Genomic DNA, 19,150 nt, shown 5'->3' with positions numbered 1-19,150 from the left:
TATCTCTTTTGATTTTTATATATAAAAAAAAAAAAAAAAACCAAAAAAAAAAACCAAAAAAAAAAACCAAAAAAAAAAAAAAAAAACAAAAACAAAAACAAAAACAAAAATAAAAACAAAAACAAAAACAAAACAATAGATAATAATAACACATAATATTTTATATAAAAAAAAAAATAAAAAAATAAAAAAATAAAATCTTATTTTTTTTTTTTAAAATTATAAAAAAAAGAAAAAAAAGAAAAATAATAATAATAAAATAAAAAAAAAAATGTTTGACCCTTTATCATCCTCTCCAGACTTTTTAACATTTAGAACATCATTAAATTTAAACCAACAAAATAACAGTATCAGTAGTGATGATATTGTTTCAAAAGGTTTTATTGGTGGCAATGATTTATCAACGATGATGAATACGATGTCTATTGATGCTAACAACAATAACAACAACAACAATAACAACATTGATTCAAATAATATAAATAATATAAATTTAAATGGTATTAGTCTTTGCGACAATAAAAATAGCATAGATAACAATTATGAAGAAACAATAATAAGAACGAGTAATAATAATAATAATAATAGTAGTAGTAGTAGTAAAGCTAATGATATAGTTATAACTACCACTACAACAACAACAACTACAATATCAATGACATCACCAACATTATCAAGTGATAACAGAATTACTTTATATACGCCACCACCATCACCACCAAATGGTATTAATTATTTTAATTCTTCGCTATCCTTATCATCAAATAATAGTTCACAAGGTGTATTCATTTCACAACATAGAATGATTGCAATGCATAAAATATCAATTGGTCAAAAGAAAAAAGTATACACATATATCTATATATTTAATTTATTATTTATTTAATTCATTTTTTAATTGGAATATTAATATATTTTTTTTTTTTCTTCTTCTTCTTCTTCTTAGGAATATGAAAGAAAAATGAGAATGGTTGAAATATATAATAATAATTCATCATCAAATTTATCTAAAACCAATCAATTATTAGAATCATTAGCAAGTTTAAAATTTACAGCAACATCACCAACTTCATCACCAATATCTCCATCACCACTTTTAATATATAGTACAAATAATAGTAATAACAATAGTAATGTTATTCATAAATGTATAAATAATTATCAAGAATGTAATAGTTTAGTTTGTACGAGTAATTGTAATAGTAATAATAATAATAATAGTAATAATAATAATAATAGTAATAATAATAATAATAATAATAATAATAATAATAATAATAATAATAATAATAATAAAAGTAATAGTATAATTATAAGTAGAAGAAGTAATTTAAATAATAGTATAATGAATAATATTGTTCAACGTGAAAATAAAAATAGTATTATTAATTGTGATGTGGAGAATCCATCTAATAATGAAGATTTAGAGGATTCATTCGATAGTCTTTGTATAAGTGGAAATAGTAAAAAGGTTTTAAAAAAGTTTTCAACGTATTCACCTTCTCGTGATAACACTAAATCAAAAGTTTTTTCACCAATACTTCATAGAAGGGTTGTTATATCTTCTTCACCATCAAATTTATCAAATTTTATGAAATTATAATAATAAGGTTTATTTAATATAGTAATACCAATATCGATTGATGTTGTTAATAGAAGACTTATTAATTGTTTATTTAAGAATATTCAATTAAATTCGTTCTTTTTTTTTTTTTCTTTTTTTCTTTTACAATATAGTTATCAATAAATAATATTTTAAAATAGATAAATAAAATTTTAAAAAAAATATTTTAAAAAAAGAGAATACAAATATTTTAATTTGTTTTTTATTGTGACCAATTAAAATCATCAAGACTATCATCTTCATTGTCGTTATTATTATTATTATTGTTATTATTATTGGTGTTATCATTATTAATAATATTATTATTATTGTTATTGTTATTATTTTTATTATTATCTACATTTCGATTAACTTGATTATTATTACTATTTACATTGTTTGATTTATTTTGTTCACTAAAGATTGAAAATTCTTCGTCGTCATCTTCGTCACCCCAATCACCACCTCCACCTATTTCCTTTGCGATGGCTCTTTGTGACAAAAGCTCACTGTCTTGAGTATTGAGTTTTGAAATTCCTGAAACCATTTTATCTGTAATACTAGTATTTAATTTACTGGTAACACTTGCTTGACTCTTTGGTTTTTGTGATGAAAATATTTCATCATCTTCCAAATAACTTAAATCATCAAATCCTGAAAGATTACTTCCATTATTATTATTGTTGTTGATATTGTTACTTGGTTTGTTATTACTTTTACTATTATTATTATTATTATTATTATTATTATTATTATTATTATTATTATTATTATTATTATTATTATTATTATTATTATTATTATTATTATTATTATTATTATTATTATTATTATTATTATTATTATTATTATTATTATTATTATTATTATTATTAGAGGCCGAGGTATTGAATGAAAAGTTTGGAGTTTTTTGTTTAGTTGAACCTCTAATATCAGAGCAGAAATCAAGATCATCAAGATCATCTATAGGTGTTGATAAAGCTGGTTTTGAAATTGTGGAGGTGTTGATTTTTGATGATAATGATGATTCAAAGGTATTGGTTACTTTAGATGATGACGAAACAATTGGTATGTTTCTAACGCTTGGAAGAAATGGGGAAAGTGAATCGAATTGAGAAAGTGAAGATGTTTGAGATAACTCAATTTCTCTTTGTTGTTGTTGTTGAAGTGATGGTATGGGAGTTTGCTGTTTAAATGTTTGTGGAGTCTTTTGTGGTGTGTCTTGGCATAGAGTTATTGGTGTTTGATCCATTGAACATGGATTTCCTTGTGTCGTTAGTTTTGGAGGTGATTCAACTGTTTTTTGATGTTTTTCTTGAACTCCAGATTGCTGCTGATTTTGTTGTTGTTGTTGTTGTTGTTGTTGTTGTTGTTGTTGTTGTTGTTGTTGTTGTTGTTGTTGTTGTTGTTGTTGTTGTTGTTGTTGTTGTTGTTGTTGTTGTTGTTTTGATTCTTTTGGTTGAGAATATTGAGTATCTTCAGCCCAAGATGGAAGGGGAGATCCGTTTCCGTCAACCTCCCAGTTTTCATCCATTTGCTCCATTTCATGATGAATAGAATCATTTAACTCTTCAAAAAATGCGTCATTATCAACTGGTTGTTCTTTTTGTTGTTCTTGTTGTTGTAAATCTTCAAAATCTTCAAGTTGTGGCTCTTCGTCAACTTTAGTATTATTGTTTTTATTATTATTATTATTATTATTATTATTATTATTATTATTATTATTATCAACTTTGTTACCAACTTTAGTACCAACTTGTTCTTCTTCTTCTTCATATTCATATTCATAACCTTCACCATCTTCACCTTCTTCATAGTAGTAACCTTCCTCTTCATCATTATCATCATCATCATCATCATCATCATCATTATTATCATCTTCATTAACCCAATTTGAATTTGTTTTATGAGTTGAAGGTTTTGGTTTTGTAATTCTTCTTGGTGAAATATTTGAAACTAATTTTGATAAACCAAGTGAACTTTTAATTTTTTTTTCTAAAAGGTCATAATCTTCTTCGGGATTATCAGGGAAATCTGAATGTTGTGCATTTAAATTTGCAAAAATACAATTTGATTCAATTGAAGATTCTAACATGAAAATGGCTATTACAGCATCTTGTATCTCTACAGTATTTCTAAACATTAATCTTGCATGAGCTTGTGATAAACGAATTAAACTCTCCAATAATCTAATCGTAGTTCTTGATTCATTTGCTTTTGCAACACTTGAACGTTGTTTCCTAAAATATTCATCAATTAATCTTTTACTTGCATCTGTTAATTGTGGTCTAAAACTACCTTTAACATAATAAATATAAGATTGTAACATTTCTAAATTCCAAAAATCGTCATGAAAATCATTATTCACAGTACCCGATTGTTGTTGACCATTATAGTTTAAATTATTACCACCACCACCACCACCACAAATCATTGCTTGTCTTAAAATGAATTCAGAAACTTGTTCATCCCAATTTGGATCTTGATTATCGGTTAAAAGAATTATAATATCAAATCTACTTAATAGTGGAGTTGCTAAACTTGTATTAACAGTGAGGGTTTCATTTGGGTCATATCTACCTTTGGCATTGGTTGCAGCTATAATACTAGTACGAGTATGTAACCTACTTATGACACCACCTTTGGCAATTGATAATGATTGTTGTTCCATTGCTTCATGAATGGTCGCTCTATCTTTTGTTTTAATACCACTAAATTCATCGATACAACAAACACCACCATCTGCCAACACCAATGCACCAGCCTCCAATACTGTTTCACCACTACCAGGTTCTTTTACGGATGCAGCTGTTAAACCAGCAGTTGTTGTACCAATACCAGTGGTTAAAACTGATCTTTGAGCTAATTTGGCGGCGAATTTTAAGAATTGACTCTTTCCTGTACCAGGTTCACCAACTAATAACAAATGACATTCACCTCTTTTCTTTGCACCAGTTTCAGCATCATCAATATTGCAACCACCAATTAGTATTAATAACAAAGCTAGTTTTACAACAAATAAACCATAAACACCAGAACAAACTTGTTTTAATATTCTATTTCTAGCAAGTAGTGGGTTTTTATCATGTTGTAGCCAAAACTCTTCAAATTGTCTTCTAATTTCATCGGTGATACCAGCGGCAAACTTTTGTTCATTCATAACTTTGATATAGTTTGCTAATAATACAACTTCAATATCACAACGTTCTTCATTTTTAATTGATTTCCAACGTCTAATTACAATACCACTAACTATGATATCATCACCAGCTTGGCATTGGTCAACTAGATCCTCTTGAAGTAGTACAATGATCGAGCCTGGTATAGAGCCTGCACCCAATTGATGGATTTGCTCTTGCAATTTTATCTCTTGATAATCGCAATGCTCACCAACTGCTTCTAGTGGCTTAAAGTTGTAACTATTTGCACAATTGATATCGGGATTCGGACACTTCTTTGGCACACTGTATTGATTGAATTGTTCGAAATCAATGGTAACTTGAAAATTGTGTGAACATTTAGCACATTCGAATCTCTTTGTTTTCTCTAATACTCTAGTATTACCCGACCTAATTACAGTGCCACGAAATTCAACAAATAAACCAACATCATTTGATCGAGGTAATGATGAATGTGTTATCTCTTTAAACTTTGGTAAATCACATACCCTAATTCTACAATTTCTCTTTATTATATTTCTATTTCTTGTGTTGTTGAAAATCACTGATGATGACGATGATGTTTGAGAAAATGAATTACTTTGTTTAATATGTTGAATATTATTTAATTCAACAATCTTTTCTTGTGCAATTAATAATGCTTCATTAAAAATTGGTAATAATTTACTTGGTTCTGCTATAAATAATGGTCCAAAATTAACATCACCTTCTAAAATTTGTGAAAATCTAAGAAAAAAAAAAAAAAAAAAAGTATCAATATTGTTTTTACAAATAGTTTACTATTTCTATGATTATTACATACTCTACTATTAAAGAATAAAATAAAGATGGATCTGGTTGATTTAAAACATGTTCAATCTCTTTCACGTAGTTTGATAATAATAATTTTGTGAAAAAATCTAAATACTCTCCTTTTGAAAAACTATCAAATCCATAAATTGTATACATAACCTAAAATAATAATAATAAAATAATTTAAAAAGATAATCATGAAATGATACCTTTTTTTTAAAAAAAAAAAAAAAAAAAAAAAAAAAAAATTATTTTTTAAATTCAAAAAAAATGAAAAATAATATTTCCTGTAAAATTGTTAATTCTTTTTTTTTTTTTTTTTTTTATTTTATTTTTTTATATATTTTTTTTTTTTTTTTTTTATTTAATTTTTTTAAAGAGGGATGAGTAATCCCAATTTAAATTAAAAATGGATATTTTTTTATTTAATTTTGCTTATACTACCAAACAAGATTTGGGTACCCAACTTGATTTTTATTTTTATTTAATTAAATTAATTTTTTTTTTTTTTTTTTGGGAACTCATTTAAATTTTTATTTTTTTAACTCAAATTTTAATTTTAATTTTTTTTTTTTAATCTTTTTTAAAAAAAATCATAAAACCACCTTTTCTTTTTGATTTACAAGGCGGTTTTCTTTTTTTTTTTTTTTTTGAAAAAACATGATTTTTTTCCAGCTCCCAGTGCATTTCAAATAAAATAAAATAAAAGAAATATTAAATATATATTTTTTTTTTTTAATACGCATAAAAAACAAATAAAAATAAATTAAAATAAAAAAATAATAAAAAAACACACAATTTTTTTTTTTAAAATTTTATTTTTTATTATTTTAAAATAAATATACTACACTTATAAATATAATGTCAGTTTTCAGAGATTTAGTAGAAGGAGAATGCTCTGAACCAAACGCACTTGGCAATTTCGTTCAACATTTTACAAATGAAAGATCATATCATGTATGTAAACAATAACTAATAATAATTTATATTACACATAATAGTTTCTTATTAGATATCATACTAATATTAAAATTTAAATAATTTATTAATAATATATACATAACATATACATACACACATATATTTAGGATAAATTTGAAGATCATGGAAAGAATGAATTTTATGATTCATTATATCGTCACGAAGAGGAATATAATGAACAACGTCATTTAGATAGTATATTTGATGGTGAGGGACAAGAGGATGACATTCATTTAATGATGGATAGACATTTAAATTTAAGAGATGGTCCAAGAGAACATAAAGAATTACCATTATCAAATGTTGAAAGTGATTTACAATTTTTATTTCAAGATTTTATAAATTCTACAAGAGCTGGTGTAAGCATATAAAAATAAATATTTATATATAATACAATATAATATAATATATAATTATTAACAAAAAGAAAAACAAAAAAAATTTCAATATTATTATTTTATTATTATTATTATTATTTTTTTTTTTTTTTTAGCAATTATTTCATCCATCATCATTAAATCATTTACCATTAACATTTGAAGATAAATCAAAGATTAAAAATAGATCTAGTATTATGTTAAAACATTTTTCAAACGGAGAATCAGAACAATTTGAAGAGGATCAATTAAATAGAATGTTAGATTCATTAGGTATTGAAGTTGGTGATGATTTTGATCAAGTTTGGGATTCACAACCACATCATACAACAACTACTACTACAACAACTACAACAACAACAACAGGTCAATATGATCAATATCAAAAATATGTAAATGATTTACCAGAAGAATATGAAGATTATGAACAACATCAACAAGAGTTATTTGATGATGGTGATTTAGAGGATTATGAATTAGATGAGGAATGGGATAAAGGAGATGATTTTCATCCATATGATTCAGCATGGACAGAATCGGATAGATCAGTTGAAGCAGCATGGGATGAGACTGCACGTAGAACCATTAGTGATATAACTCGTCCAATTACACAAATTAATGATCCAAAATTAAAGAAATCCAATTTCATGAAGTTTATGAATCAATTGAATAGTGGAGAGGCATCGATTGTTGGTTCAGATGTTGTACACAATCCAGATTTTAAGAGACAAGAGGAGTATCAACAACAAGCAGATCAATGGACAGAGGATTATAATGATTTTCATGAACATATACCACAACATCGTATTCAAGAATATCAATTCTCAATTCAAGAGGCAAGAGATAGCGATACATTAGAACGTGGTATGGGATTATTTAATGAAGGTCATCTATCGGATTCAATCATTGCATTGGAGAGTGAAGTAAAGAGAAATCCAGAGAATGCAATGGCTTGGATGTATTTAGGTATCGCTCATGCAGAGAATGATCAAGATAGTCAAGCAACCACTTGTTTAATCAAATCATTACAAATCGATCCAACCAATAGTAAAGCGAGATTAGCATTGGCAGTTAGTCATACAAATGATTATCAAAAGGAGCGTGCATTGGATACCCTCGAAGAATGGTTACAAAGAACACCCGAATATACAGCACTCTATAAACAATTCAAGGGTTCTGTCGATCCAAACTCATTTTTAGACACTTGGTCACGTCATGAATTCACAACTAACCTCTTTATTGAGGCTGCTCGTTCAAGACCAAGCAACCCTGATCCAGAGGTACAAACTGCTCTCGGTCTTCTCTACAATATGTCCTATGATTATGATAAAGCTGTCGATTGTTTTAAAGCTGCCCTTCAAAATTCACCAACCGATTATCAACTTTGGAATAAACTTGGTGCAACTTTAGCCAATAGTAATCGTTCTCAAGAGGCATTGGGTGCTTACTTTAAAGCATTGGAACATAAACCATCCTATGTTAGAGCTCGTAGTAATCTTGGTATCAGTTACCTCTCTTTAAATATGTTTCAAGAATCAGCTACAACATTTTTGGGTGCTATTGCAATCCATCCAGCTCCAAACATTTGGGATAATTTGAAAATGGTTTTCAGATTAATGAATAGAGAAGATTTGGTTCAAAAAGCTGATCTTCGTGATGTAAATGCATTCTTAGATGAATTCCAATTTATGTAATCTTATATAATGTTTTAAAATAAAATTAATAATAGTTAACTATATATTAAAATTAATAATATGACTAACTATATATTTTTGATTCCATTTTAATTTTCCCTTTTTAATTAATGTGATTGGTTTTTTTTAAGACTAAAGAGATTAATAGATTTTACAATAATTCTTTATTTTTCATTGACAATAAAATGAAAATGTCAAAATCGATTTTTCAGAATATTCCCAAAAAAGGACTTGAACAATTTAAAATTTTAAAATTTTTTTTTATTTTTTTAAGTTGTTTACATTTAATATAGTTTTATTTAATATTATAAATTATAAGAGATTTATATTGTTTTAAATTACCTTTTAAGTTAATTATTTAAATTTAGTCATGTATTGAAATCTTAAGGTTACTAATTTTTTATAAAAAAAAAAAATTTATTCTATTAATAAAATTTTCTAATTTAGTTTACTATTGCTATTATCATTATTTTTTGATATAATGGATAAATCTTTATTAACTCTTGGATTATCAGCAATTTATAATCATTTGGTTATTTATGAAAGTGAAAAGCAAAATTATTTGGGGTATAGTTTTATTGCTTTAGAGGTTGAATCTTTTCACAAACGTTTTTTGCAACATGAACAGTCAACAAATACAGATTTTAACTATATTAATCAAGTAGAAATTAGAACAACAAATATCATAATAAAGCCATTAAATGGAGAATCATTTTGGCTTCAAGTTAAAGAATCTGAATTGGTAAAAAATATAAAGGGAAAAATTCGTTATAAAATTGATTTACCTGTAAGATTTCAAACATTATATTATTGTGGGAAAAAACTAGAAGATGATCATCTAATTTCAGATTATAACATTACCTATGGATCAACTATTCATATGGAAATTGGTTTAAAAGGAGGTGGAGGTGGTACCAGTTTTATTTATTTCATTAATGATAGTTTTATTTCGCCATCATTTGATTATGATTTTACAAACATCAAAGATTCAATTGTTCATAGTCGTGGTAGTGAAGTATATACTCGCCCATGTGGTTGGATGAGATTTGCATTAAATATAAATAAATATAACACAGAAACTGATGGAAAAACTTGGCTAGGATTTTGTAATGGTCCAAACGAATGGTTGGTTTCATACCATGGTACAAAAGAGGAATCTTGTAATCCAATTGCTATGGAAGGTTATAAACTATCAAGTTGTTCCGGATTTGCATTTGGGGTTGGTATATACTCAACACCATCAATTGACATTGCAAAAACATATGGAAGAACTTTTAAAAAAGATAATTGTCATTATGTAATAGTATTTCAAAATAGAGTCAATCCAAAGACTGTAATAAAAATAGACAATATTCAATATTGGATATCTCCAAATGACGCAGATATTAGACCATATGGTGTTTGCATTAAGAAAGTATAGATTTTTAAAATAATATAGCTTGTGTGGGACAATAATTTATAGTAAAAAATAATCAATTTATAAATTTTAATAAATAGTTTTATGAAAAAACATTCTAGAGCACCAAAAGATGCTGTTGATAAAATTTTTTATTTTTTTTTTATTATCATTGATACAATATAATGTTTTTAATTAAAATTTTGAGCAAACCAATTTTACATTAATCAAAAAGGTAATGAATGGACAGAATAATTCAATTCCTCAAATTAATTCATATTCTCATAAATCAGAGATTAATGGCTCCACTCTGGAATTATTTATTAAGGTAATTTACATATAGTATTTATTTGTTACATAAAATCTGTCAGCCTATTGAGTATTTTTACTATCTTTTAAAACTTTCTAATATACTCTTTACAAAGAATTCGGTTAGAACATTTCAGTTCGAACGTCAACATTTTTTTTATTTTGATTAATGATTACACATTAAAGGAAATAAACAGCAATAGGTTTATTTTATTAATTTATTTTCTTTTTTTGAAATTTTGAGTTAATATTTGTTTGATTATTTGTTTAAGGAAATTGTTTGGGTCTTTAAAATTGTTCTGATCTTTTGAAAGAGTTAATTTTAAAATTAACTTCTTTTTTTATTCTTGAATAGCTAGTTTGTACCATTTGTTGGTTTTTCATCTCTTTTAGGTTTGTCGATATTGATTGCATATCCAAACCCAAATATGATGCATTATTAACCCTATTATGTTTCTAAATACGAATGTTCTGAATTAACACATTTTAAATTAATTGTATAGTTGGTATGTAGCATTGAAGTTTTTTTTCAGTTTCTATTTTGAGTTTTAGAAGGGAATCGAACACTCGACTTATATTGAGTGGTTTGAAAAATTCGCCCAAAGGGGGGCTCGAACCCCCGACCACAAGGTTAAAAGCCTTGCGCTCTACCGACTGAGCTATCTGGGCATTTGTTGAAAAAATATTATATTTACATAAATTAAAACTAAAAAACAAAAGGACAATCCCGAATTAGATCATATATTTTTCATATATATATATCTCAATGTTATCGATCCAATACCTTGCTTTTACTTAAAATTTTTTTTTTTTGAAAAACTCTTAAAATAAAAGGGGGGTGAGTGGCCCTACTACCTAACAAATTTTTTATTTTACCATTATTTAATCATTAAATTCGCTTTGAATTCCTCTATTAAATAAATTGGGATGAGGTCATTAAAAAAAAAAAAATAGGCTCCATTTTAGTGAACCAACAACTACAATCTCTTTTATTTGATTATTTCATTTTTCAAATAAAAAGACTTTTAAAAAAAACAAAAACACCACAAATATTATGCAATACAAATGCCTACAAAAAATAAGCCAAGACAAAACACAAATAAAATAAAACAATTCAAATATGTCATCAACATCAATCACGAAGCCGACCACAAATAAAATAAAAAAGATTAAGAAAAAAGTTTGGACAAAAAAGATGTTTTAATCAAAAGTAATAATACAATTAAAAATTCGAAAAAAAAAGGCAATTAATTTAACAAAAAAAATTATAGTTGTGAAAAAATAAAATAACGGATATTTTCCTAATGAATTTGTTTATAGTTTATTTTATGTTAATTTATTAATATTGGTAAATGTTTTTAAAATCAAATTAGAAATATGTTAATTTTGACTACAAAAAAGATAAAAAATCTATTTTTTTAATTGTTTTATATTATTCTTTAATTTTATTTTTTTTATTATTCAATTATTGAGGAACCGACATTAAAAACTCCTTGAGAAAAGTCTTTGTTACCTCCAATAATTTATTAAACCAGATCGTTGAGTGATCTCTAGCCATTATATTGAGCAGTTGCAAAACTATTCACATAGCATTTAAATACTGGATTATTTGAGTAAGGGGTAGCCATTCAATTGAGCAGTTGCAAAGCTATTCTCATAGCATTTTAATACTGGGACATTTGAGTTAGGAGTAGCCATTCAATTGATCAGTTGAAAAAGTATTCACAAAGCTTTTTAATATTGAGTTACAGCCAGTGAGATTTAGAAATAAAGGTTTTTGAAGAACTCTTCAAGTTTATCTAAGAGAAAAAATAAAGAAAAAGAAAGGAAGAAAAAAAAAAAAAAATATTAAAATTATCCAAATCATTTTTTTAGATATTTTTATTATATAAATAAAGTTTTAATACCTTACTTTTTTTCAACTAAATTAAAATTTAAATTGATTTTATAAAAAAAAAAAAATTATTTTTATTATTGATATTGTTATTTTAATTGTAAAAAATAATATTATAAATATAGGACATTATATTCTATGTATATTAAATATATTTACCAAGTTCAAAAGCTATGAGTTAAAAGATTTACTTTAATTAAAGAAAATTTTTTTTTTTTTTTTTTTTTTTTTTTTTTTTTTTTTTTTTTTTTTTTTTTTTTTTTTTTTTTTTTTTTTTTTTTCCTTTTTTTTCCTTTTCCTTTTTTTTTTTTTTTTTTTTTTTCCTTTTTTTTTTCTTTTAATTTTTTTTTTTTTCCTTTTTTTTTTTTTCCTTTTTTTTTTTTTTTTTCCTTTTTTTTTTTTTTTTTTTTTTTTTTTTATTCTTTTATTAAACAATTAGAAGATGGAATCAAATGGTTTTGTCCAGAGATAAATCTTTAACCCCTGTTTTTGAACAAGTCATATTAAAACAACAAATAACCCTAATAAAAAATTGATTTTTTTTTTTTTAAAATAAAAATGATTATTAAATTATTTTATACATTTTTATTTGATTTAAATATTTATAAAAAATTATTATTTTTAAGTTTGTTGCAATTGGTTTTTTTTTTTTTTAATTTCATTAAAATATTTATATAAAATTATTATTTTTAAACTTTGATTTACTGATTGTTTGTGTAAAATGACTATTTGGAAAATAAAAAAATTTTCTTTTTGTGCAAAAAAAAAAAAAAAAATTTTAATCAAGATCGTCCACCTTTGGAAATATTTTTATAATCTATCCTAAAAAGGTTTTGTTACAAAATTTTACTTTTTTTTGAATTTCCAAAATCGATAATCAAATTTTTTTGGGTTTTTTAGCATTTTATTCTTTCCTTTTTAAAAAAAAAAAATAAAAAAAAAATAAAAAAAATAAAAAAATAAAAAAAAAATAAAAAAAAAAATAGAAAAAAATAAATAAAAAAAAACTTAATAAAATAATCTCCCTTTATAATTTTAGAGATTCGATATTACCATAAAAGTAAGAATTAAAAAAGGTTCCATTCTAATTTCTAATTCCAATAAAAAAAAAAAAAAAAAAAAAAATCAAATGAGAGGATATTTAGAATTTGTAAATTAATATTAAAATTGAAAGAAAACAAAACCCAACGAAATGGGTAAATCAGTATTAATAAATTTTTATTATAATGAATTTGATTCAATAAATTTTAATAATAAAAAGCAATATAGTTTGATTTTATTGCCTGAATTGAATCTTCATTAATCTGTCTGTGCAATCCACGATTTAAATTAATGCAAACAAGTTAAAAGTTATCAATTCTAGATTCCCCAATTGTACCACCAACATTTTATATTATTCAATTGGTGTATTAAATTATTTATTTGATTTCCATAGGTCTTACTTTCATGATACTTTTAATAATTTTCATTCTTATTTTAAAATTTTAGAATTATTAAAACACTTTGGTTATTGGTCTATCAGTAGAATTTTATTATAGAGATGTATATTTCTAAGATTATTTATCACACATTTTTACAAGTCATTCATATGATAAAACAGATATTAAATTTTATCTACCTCTCTAAAAAATCAAAATTCTCATTCACTTCACCTTACAAAGCAAATAATAAAATTAAATTTGAAACTAAAGAAATTCTTAGTAAAAATTATTCTCAAATTTTAAAACAAATTAAAAATCACCCAACAATTAAAAATTTATTAGAAATAGATAGAGAAAATTTTAAGACATTTGAATTCCTTTTCCAATTTATCTCTGAAAATGATTTAAAAAATTGTTATGATAATCTTGGTCCAATATCATTATCATATTTTTCAAATAAATAATTTCAATTAAAAAAAAAAAAAAAAAAAAATAATATTTTAAAAATAATAATTTATTTTATTTATTTTGTTATTTTCCCAATTTATTAAAATTCATATTAATAATCTTATTTATAATATGATTGAAAATTTTATTTAAGATTTTTTTTTTTTTTTTTTTGTTTTTTTTTTTTTTTTTTTATTTTAACCAATTAACATATCATCACCATTTGTTGAAGTACTATTATTATTTAATTGTTTCATTATATAAGAAGATAAATCGAATAATTGAAGAAATTCTTCAGAACCATCAATTAGATTTCTATCAACATTACCAATTTTCATGGTGATATGAGATTTTTGAGATTGATTTAAATCTTTAGTTGTTAAAACGTAATCAAAGAGTTGAGAGATAACTTGAGATACTGGATAACCTTGAGCAATGATAGATTGTACCATTGATTGTAATCTATCGAAAGAATTCTTTTTACAACAATCTACCAACTGTTTGATAAGTTGTGGTGGTAGAGAACCAGCTATATTATAGATGACATCTTCAGAGATTTTATTAGCAAAGAAACGAAAAGCTGATTGAAGATAGGTGATAGCTTTACGCATATCACCATTGGAAACCACTTGAATTGCTTGGTAGACTGATTCTTCACATTTTATACCCTCTTGTTGACTAATGAATTTTAAACGCTCAATGGTTGCCACTGTGTCCAATGGTTTGAAACGAAATTTAGCGCATCTCGATGCTAATGGATCGATAATACGTGAAATATAATTACAAAGTAAACAAAAACGTGTGGTTTTAGATGTGGTTTCAATGGTTCTACGTAATGCTGCTTGAGCGTCCGTTGTCATACTATCTGCCTCATCCAATATAATCAATTTAAAAGTTGCACCTGGGTTACTTGTACCCGTTGTAGTTTTATTCACTGCATATCCTGCAAAATTTTTAATCTTTGTACGTACAACTTCTATACCTCTTTCATCTGATGCATTCAATTCTAATACTCTTTGTTTCATTAATTCTGGTCCATATATATCCATTGCAATAGCTAAAATTGTTGATGTTTTACCTGTACCTGGTGGTCCATAAAATAATAAATGTGGTAACTTTTTTTAAAAAAATAAAGTAAATATTAAATATATTAAATAATAAATAATAAATAATAAATAATAAATAATAATAATAATAATAATAATAATAATAATAATAATAATAATAATAATAATAATAATAATAATAATAATAATAATAATAATAATAATAATAATAATAATAATAATAATAATAATAATAATAATAATAATAATAATAATAATAATAATAATACTAATAATAAAAATAATTTTCAATGAATTAAAGTTTTTAATAAATTACATTTCCTGTATTTAATGATTTCTTTAATGCTGAAATAACATCTTCTTGATATGAAACATCATCAACTGTTTTTGGTCTATATTTTGCTACCCATGGTTCTGTATCTTTTTTTTGTATTTTAGACATATTTAAATATTTATTTATTAATGTTTATATATATGAGTGTGTGAATATGTAAAGTGTAATTATAAAAAAAAAATTGCGCGTATTTCATAAAAAAAAAAAATAAAAAATAAAAAAAAAAATAAAAAAAATTAAAAAAAAAAAAAAGTTCAAAAATGACTATTTTTGGAGGGAAATTAAATTATTTTTAGCATTGGATTTCTTTTTTTTTTTTTTTTTTATTTTTATTTTTAGATCTTATTTATATTTTATATAATAACCATTGTTTTTTTTTTTTTTTTATATTTTTATAATAATAATGATAATAAAGTAAATATAAATAAAATTAAATTTACAGTAATTATTGAACCTATTGAACTATCACCATTTTGTTCTTCCCATTGAGAATCTGGAATTTGAGTTGGTGGTTCATGAATTGCTTGAATTGTAATTTCATCAACATACATTGAAGGTTGACTTGTATCAGATTTTAACCAAAAACCATCATATTCTTCATCTTTTGGTAGAGTTGTTAAATCCAAAACCACTTTAACCCATTCAGATTTTGGAACTACTTTTCCACCTAAAAGTTGACTTAGTTTATAGGTATGAAGGATAGTGTTTGTACCATCTGGATTTAATTTCAATAGATCAATATCCATATCTTGACCACCTTTACTACCACCATTGGCATAGAAATCAACAGATTTATGAATCTTTGGTTTGATACAACTCCAACACATGAAATGAAGTGATTTAGAAGCGGATGGTAACCATTCGATAGAGTATTTACCAGAGTAAACTTGAGTGGTACTATTGATAATACGAGTTGCAGAACTCCAATCATCAGCCCAATGTGTGAGTTTATCATTGTAGATTTCAAAGGTATCGGTGTAGTATGGAGTGACACCTTTGGCTAAATCAGAGAGATGTCTTTTCAAACCAACTCCGAAATTACTTGGATTGCCTTCATAATCTTCAATCAATGATGGAATACCACATTCACCAGTTAGCCAAGACCATGCTAAATAATGTATATCATTGCTATCACAATAGTTAATGAAATCAGAGAGGAAATCATGAAGACAATCCTTTTGACCTGTTTCAGTGGCAACCATAGGGAAGAGAGAGTAAACTGGCTTCAAATAAGTATCCCAACAACCTCTAGATCTGCAATAATTGAAATCGTAACTATGAAGTGCAACACCCATTTGTTTGGCAGGGTCTGTTGGTTGGTAGTCTAAAAACATTGTGAATGAAGTTGCATATTGAATACCACTCAAAAGGATGATATTAGTTGAGCCAGTGGAACGAATTGCATCAATCATTTGCTGCATACCAGATGCCTCATAGCCAAGGGTGCCGCAATCAGTACCGTTCTTCCAACATTGCCATGCGTCTGGGTTGGCCCAACTATTTCCATATGGGTATGGTTCATTGTAAAGATCGAACAAAACACGTGAATTGTCTTTAAATGTTCTGGCAACGTCTTCCCAAAACAACAAACTATTACCATTGTTTGGCATTGGAATTTGCTGAGTTGCCAATTTACCATTCTCAGATGCCCAATGCAAATCTATAATCACAGCCATGTTGCTATCGGTATATTGTTTAATATAATCTTCAAGGGCTTTTCTATAGGATGCTCCAAAGTATTCGGTCTCTGGTGCATGAACTCCTAACCAACAATCCTCATTCAATGGAACACGCACTGCATTCATTTTCCACTTTCTCATTTCATCAACTTGTGCTTGATCATGTGGTCCATCAAATATTTTAGCATATTGAACGCAACAATACTCTGTACCTGGACGATTTGCTCCTCTTAACATTACTAATTCTCCATTTTCATTCAATATATTTCTACCATAAACATGTAATCCTTTAGTTGATGTCTCTACACCTCCTATAACTGTTTTAAATAATACTGTTAATAATATTAATGCTTTTAATATTTTCATTTCATCTAAAAATAAAATAAAATCAAATTCTAATTAAATAATAATAATAATTATAAAATTAATAAAAATATTTTAATTATTACTTTTTTTTTTTTAATTTTTTTTTTTTTTTTTTTTTTTTTCAAATAAATAATAATTACTTTATTTTATTATTTTTTTTATTATTTTATTGTTGTTCTTTTTTTTTTTTTTTTAAAAAATTTTTGTAATGTTATAATAATGTATTTTTATATTTATCTAACAACTTTTTTGGGTTATTTTTTAAAAAATATTTATATATATATAATTGAATAATATTAAATTAATAATATTAATTTCTTGTTTTTTTTTTGTATTTTTTATAATTTGATTATTACTTATACTGCTTATAAAAATAAATATAAATAATAAATTTTTTTTTAAAAAAAAATAAATAAATAAAAAAAAAATAAAAAAAAATAAATAAATAATAAAAAAAAAAATAAAAAAAATACAAATTAACAATTGTGTGTAATGATGAATTGATTAAGTGTGAGTGGGTGAGAATGTTGGCATATATATAATTTATAAATACAAAACAAAAAAAAAAAAAAAAAAAAAAAAAAAAAAAAAAAAAAACTAAAAAAGAAAATTTGTTATTAATAACAAATTGATAGAACAGATTCGTTCAAAATGATAGGCATTAGAATAATAAAATTATTTATTGCTATTCTGTATCGATATTATGAACCATAGTGAAAATTTGTGGTTTTATTTGATAAAAATAAGTGGTGAGGTGTGGTGATTTGGTGTGGTTTTATTGTGTATTTATACAATAATCAAAAAATAAAAATAAAAAATAAAAATAAAAATATTTATTGGTCAATAATTATGACCTTGAATGATTGGGTGAGGGTTTATAATAACATAAAATAAAACATTTTTTTTAAAAAAAAAAAAAAAAAAAAAAAATACACACACACACACAAAAACTAAAAAAAACTTATAATAAAATAATTAAATCAGAGTCAAAAATAATAGCACATCATGGTTATTTGTATATTTATTAATATGGAAAGTGAAAGAAAGTGGTTTGAGTGTATTATTTTAAAAAAAAAAAAAATTAAGGTTACATTTTTATTTATTTTATTTATTTTTTTATTTAATTAATTATTTTTTTATTTATTTTTTTATTTATTTTTTTTATTTATTTTTTTATTTATTTTATTTATTGATGATTAATTGCTATTTTTGTTATTGATAGTTTTTAAAAGAATTAATGTAATAATAATTGAATTGTAGTTGTTAAAAAGTATTAGTTTTAAAATAATTATATGATGATGATGATGATGATATTTTTTAAAATAAAATAAATAATATTTAATAATAATATATTAAATTAATTTAATGTTAAAAACAATGGAATCTAAAATCAAAATATTTCTTTTTATTATTAATAACATATTTATATATATTCATATATTCATCATTTTTTTTTTAATTTTTTTATTTCATTATTTCTTAAATCATTATTTAATTTATTTCTCCTTAAGGAAATATAAAAATAATAAACTAATTAAAATAATAATAATTATATCATCATTAATTCCCTATATTTTATTTTTATTTTTTTATTTTTACTATTTTTATTTT

At 24.1% G+C, this 19,150-nt stretch overlaps 8 protein-coding genes and 1 non-coding gene across 9 annotated transcripts; 5 read left to right on the top strand and 4 right to left on the bottom strand.

The window, feature by feature from the left end:
- Positions 1-271: 271 nt before the first annotated feature.
- On the top strand, positions 272-886 carry DDB_G0286107 (hypothetical protein; the record flags this gene model as incomplete). Its single annotated transcript, XM_632814.1, has 1 exon — positions 272-886. One exon carries the CDS (start codon positions 272-274, stop codon positions 884-886), a length of 615 nt encoding a protein of 204 aa, XP_637906.1.
- Positions 887-967: 81 nt separating this feature from the next.
- On the top strand, positions 968-1,603 carry DDB_G0286105 (hypothetical protein; the record flags this gene model as incomplete). Its single annotated transcript, XM_632813.1, has 1 exon — positions 968-1,603. The coding sequence occupies one exon, from the start codon at positions 968-970 to the stop codon at positions 1,601-1,603; it is 636 nt and encodes a 211-aa protein (XP_637905.1).
- A 223-nt stretch (positions 1,604-1,826) lies between these two features.
- On the bottom strand, positions 1,827-5,730 carry mcm9 (MCM family protein; the record flags this gene model as incomplete). The annotated part of the gene is made up of 2 exons (XM_632812.1): positions 1,827-5,508; positions 5,585-5,730. The coding sequence occupies 2 exons, from the start codon at positions 5,728-5,730 to the stop codon at positions 1,827-1,829; spliced, it is 3,828 nt and encodes a 1,275-aa protein (XP_637904.1).
- A 705-nt stretch (positions 5,731-6,435) lies between these two features.
- pex5 (tetratricopeptide-like helical domain-containing protein) lies at positions 6,436-8,626 on the top strand (the record flags this gene model as incomplete). Its single annotated transcript, XM_632811.1, has 3 exons — positions 6,436-6,531; positions 6,663-6,914; positions 7,049-8,626. The coding sequence occupies 3 exons, from the start codon at positions 6,436-6,438 to the stop codon at positions 8,624-8,626; spliced, it is 1,926 nt and encodes a 641-aa protein (XP_637903.1).
- Positions 8,627-9,107: 481 nt separating this feature from the next.
- ubqP (ubiquitin domain-containing protein) lies at positions 9,108-10,046 on the top strand (the record flags this gene model as incomplete). Its single annotated transcript, XM_632810.1, has 1 exon — positions 9,108-10,046. One exon carries the CDS (start codon positions 9,108-9,110, stop codon positions 10,044-10,046), a length of 939 nt encoding a protein of 312 aa, XP_637902.1.
- Positions 10,047-10,927: 881 nt separating this feature from the next.
- tRNA-Lys-UUU-14 lies at positions 10,928-11,000 on the bottom strand. Its single transcript has one exon. It is a non-coding gene; the product is annotated as a tRNA-Lys (tRNA).
- A 2,765-nt stretch (positions 11,001-13,765) lies between these two features.
- DDB_G0286029 (hypothetical protein) lies at positions 13,766-14,110 on the top strand (the record flags this gene model as incomplete). Its single annotated transcript, XM_632809.1, has 1 exon — positions 13,766-14,110. The coding sequence occupies one exon, from the start codon at positions 13,766-13,768 to the stop codon at positions 14,108-14,110; it is 345 nt and encodes a 114-aa protein (XP_637901.1).
- Positions 14,111-14,290: 180 nt separating this feature from the next.
- On the bottom strand, positions 14,291-15,602 carry rfc4 (replication factor C subunit; the record flags this gene model as incomplete). The annotated part of the gene is made up of 2 exons (XM_632808.1): positions 14,291-15,208; positions 15,477-15,602. The coding sequence occupies 2 exons, from the start codon at positions 15,600-15,602 to the stop codon at positions 14,291-14,293; spliced, it is 1,044 nt and encodes a 347-aa protein (XP_637900.1).
- Positions 15,603-15,886: 284 nt separating this feature from the next.
- Positions 15,887-17,539, bottom strand: DDB_G0286025 (galactose-binding domain-containing protein; the record flags this gene model as incomplete). Its single annotated transcript, XM_632807.1, has 1 exon — positions 15,887-17,539. The coding sequence occupies one exon, from the start codon at positions 17,537-17,539 to the stop codon at positions 15,887-15,889; it is 1,653 nt and encodes a 550-aa protein (XP_637899.1).
- Positions 17,540-19,150: the final 1,611 nt, after the last annotated feature.

This window comes from Dictyostelium discoideum (assembly GCF_000004695.1).
Source record: "Dictyostelium discoideum AX4 chromosome 4 chromosome, whole genome shotgun sequence".
In the NCBI taxonomy this organism is placed as follows: Eukaryota; Evosea; class Eumycetozoa; order Dictyosteliales; family Dictyosteliaceae; genus Dictyostelium; species Dictyostelium discoideum.
Note: the sequence above shows the minus strand (reverse complement) of the source record. Positions and strands in the feature narration are given on the sequence as shown.